General features: G+C 40.9%; 1 protein-coding gene across 1 annotated transcript in view; it reads left to right on the forward strand.

Moving 5' to 3' along the window:
- LOC107082319 (heparan sulfate glucosamine 3-O-sulfotransferase 3A1-like) overlaps positions 1-1,029 on the forward strand; it is a 64,619-nt gene extending 63,590 nt beyond the window's left edge. The window contains exon 2 of the mRNA XM_015370938.1: positions 287-1,029. Coding sequence (XP_015226424.1) covers positions 287-908 — 622 coding nt within the window. The 3' untranslated portion in view covers positions 909-1,029. The remainder of the gene's footprint in view (positions 1-286) is intronic.
- Positions 1,030-3,740: the final 2,711 nt, after the last annotated feature.

A 3,740-nucleotide genomic window follows, 5' to 3' on the forward strand; every position in this document is an offset into this window, starting at 1 on the left:
GCCTCAAAGCCAACGCTGATTGGACGTTCGTTTGGTGAACGGCTCCAAATTTTCTTTAACGGAGAGTCTCCAGACGGATCTGCGAGTGAAACCTTGAAAGCTCGCGAGATTAGGATGGTCTCACGAGGCTAAATAACTTCTTCCACAAGCTGCGAAACTTGATTTTTATTGGAAAATAGACAAAAACTGGTTATGGTGATTTATTTATTGATTTTTTTTTAAGTGAAACTTAAAGTCAAATGTGCAGTTCAAGTAAATATATTATTTCCTCTTTATCTTCTCTTAGGGATCTGATGCCGAAAACCTTGGAGGGCCAGATCACCATGGAGAAAACTCCCAGCTACTTTGTGACCAGAGAGGCACCGGCGAGGATATCCGCCATGTCCAGGGACACCAAACTGATCGTGGTAGTGAGGGACCCTGTCACCAGAGCCATCTCAGACTACACGCAGACTCTGTCTAAGAAGCCCGATATTCCCTCCTTTGAGAGTCTGACCTTCAAAAACAGGACTACGGGGCTCATTGACACCTCGTGGAGCGCCATCCAGATCGGCATCTACGCCAAGCACCTGGATAACTGGCTGCAGTACTTCCCCATGGACCAGATCCTCTTTGTTAGCGGCGAGCGTCTGATCACCGACCCGGCCGGAGAGCTGGGCCGCGTGCAGGACTTCTTGGGCCTCAAGAGGATCATCACAGACAAACACTTTTACTTCAACCAGACCAAGGGATTCCCGTGTCTCAAGAAGGCAGAGGGCAGCAGCAAGCCTCACTGCCTGGGAAAAACCAAAGGGAGAACCCATCCGAACATTGATCCCGAGGTGGTGCAGAGGCTACGGGACTTCTACAGACCCTTCAACATGAAGTTCTACCAGATGACCGGGCGTTTCTTTGGCTGGGATGACTGAATGTCTTCGTGCCGGACTCAAACTGAATATGGTGCTGCTGCTGTGCAGCTGTGGTGCGGGCAAGCTGCAAAAAGTCTCACATTGAACTGCAGAGTTTAAAACATCCCTAATATGTGCTGCTAATTTTGGGTTTTGCTTTTTCTTCCTTCATTTACATGATAAAAATTACACAGTGAAAACAACTATTACACAAAAACAAACCTTAACAGAAAAATGTTACACAAATCTAACAATAGCATTATCAGTGGATAGCAGATGAAGGACAATGAATGCATTTCATAAGATTTCAAAGCATGACTGCCAGATTCACATGTGTTATGGTAAAACACATGCTTGTAATGGCCAGTCATTCTATCTCTACTGAACCCTGCAACCAGGCTGGATCTGCTGAGACCCCTGCTGCAGAAAAGGCGTTCAAGAGCTGAGAAGTTCGCGTAGATTTCCACTGTTTTGAATTTCTAGAGCAACATTAGCAGTAGCCATTCAAAATTCTCCCACTTTCCTTAATGGGTACTTGGCTGATCCCCTACAATTTCTTTTTAAAATCAATGTTTGTCCTTAAATATTCTTTCTTTGATTTGTGGACATTAAGATCTAGGGTTGGGTAAAAAAAAAAAAAAATGAATTGATTCCTTTACATTTTTGCAAAATCGATGTCTAGGGAATGAGATCGATTAGTTTTATAGTGACGTGTGTGACGTTCACATTCAAATGAGTAGGAAAGATGCACTCAAGATGACTTCAAGCAAGACAGACAATGCTGCAAATATGGTTTGTGCAGTGGAGATAATGCAGCTCATGCATGTCTGCCGTGTCACGTCTGCTTGCTCGAGTGAGGCTTCACTTTTTTAACTTTTCACAAACAACTTTGCACTTTTGAGACAGTTTTATTCACATCTCAAGTTTAAACTGTCTAATTTACAAGTTTGCACTTTGTGTTTTATGTGACAGGAAAAAAATAAAATACATGAGCATTTTGAAACACAGTTTAACCGCTTTCATTATTGTAAAAAACAAATCAAATCGAAATTAATCGATTTAGAACCGTATGAATCAAAATCCAATCAATTCAAGACTTTGGCAAAAATACCCAGCCCTATTAAGATCTAAAGAGAAATTGTATCTCCTGGTCAGACTCTTTAATTCAGTGAAAGGGTGGAGTCAGTGTAGAAAAATATGCACGCCCAGGAGAAGGCCAGTGGCTGGGAGTTGGAGGGGATTTTGCTGGAATCTGCAGGGAAGTGGGCTGCCATTCGGCCATTTTGAATGGCTGCTGCTGTATCATCCATGGCCATAAATATAATTTTTCATCCTCCAGTAGCCCCTTTATTTCCTCTTGTATTTTTTTGCCTTTAAGATTTTGCTTATGTGGGTTTGTTGATTTTATTTTGAAATTCAACTGGACTTTTTTCTTGTTCGGTTCTTGACTTTTCCTGTTTGACTAGTAACGGCCAAACTTCCTGTTTCCGGATTCACTTTACTGATCTGCACGGCCTTGACGTGAGCTAACAGATCAATGTAAACGATTTGGGGTTTCTGGCGGCGCCCGCATCGCAGCCGCACCGCATTCAGTGTGAGATCGGCATTGGCGTTTCCAGATTGGGAGTGACAGAAATACAGTGAGGTTCTACAGAGAAACTTGATGGTATGAGAATTTGACACTTTGGGTAAGAAGTTCAATTGCAGTAAAAAAAAAAAAAAAAGATTTTAAAAATTGTATTATTTATGTTTTATTAAAAACATTGATATATAAAAACACTTAATAGACCCATTTTCTGTTTTTAAACAAGGCTTTTCTGCTCCAATTTTATGAAAGATCATGAAATGTTATTAATTTAATTAAATTTAACAAAAGTATATCACAACCGTTTCACAGATCCTGATGGAAAAAAGCATCTTTTGCTGAGCCATAAATGAACTGTAACATTTTTTTACCGGTGGAGTTTATTGTTTGTTGTTAGATGTAAAGATGTTTCGCTATCAGAGGCCGCACCTTTCTCGCCTCTCTGCTCTCACAGCTTCCTAAAGCAGGGTTTTCTGAGGGTCGGTCCTGGATGTAGGGTCTCCTGCACCTTTTAGATGTGTCTCTGCTTAACACAGCTCAGTCAAATAATCAGGTCCAGCATGGCTCTGGAGAACTTGACTGGGTGCTGACAAAAAAATCAATCAAACAATTAATTCAGGTGTGGAAACAGACACGTCTAAAAGGTGGGACGGTAATTAAGCTACTCTTTCCTAAAGCATAAATGGGTCAACAAAGAGACCCTTTTTTTATTTGACTGGGTTGCTTTTTTATTTAAAAATCTACATGCATTTCTTTATTATTTTGTAATATGACCCCTTAAGGTGTATGAAACCTGTCAAACATTTTTCCACCAGCTTTTAATAGCTTGCTGGAATTTCTTCTGACAAAACTGCTGTGATCGAATCAGGGTTGTACTGTAGGTTTTCTTACAAACGTCCTATTGGACTAAGAGCAGGGCCCTGTAAGGGCATCTCCCCTAACAGGCCCTTTGTGGCTGATTTAGCCGTATGCTTTCAGTTACTGTGAAAGACACATTTGAACCATCGATTTTGCTTCCAGACTGTCTTAAAATGTTCCTTCAGTATGTTGTTGTTACAGTTCTTCCTAATGAAGCTTTTCTTTTTGAGAAGTTTATCAGTCCATCCTACAGGCATAATGACCACAAAACCTCATGCTTCTTCCCCGCTCTTCTGTTGGGGTTCTGTTCTCAGGTTTGCAAACATCATACTGTTTCATCCAAATATAACCACAGTCCTCATGGCCAAATCATATTTTTTGACTAACATTTGGAAGACCTTTACAATTTT

This window comes from Cyprinodon variegatus, unplaced genomic scaffold, assembly GCF_000732505.1.
Source record: "Cyprinodon variegatus isolate N-32 unplaced genomic scaffold, C_variegatus-1.0 Scaffold50, whole genome shotgun sequence".
Taxonomy (NCBI): domain Eukaryota; kingdom Metazoa; phylum Chordata; class Actinopteri; order Cyprinodontiformes; family Cyprinodontidae; genus Cyprinodon; species Cyprinodon variegatus.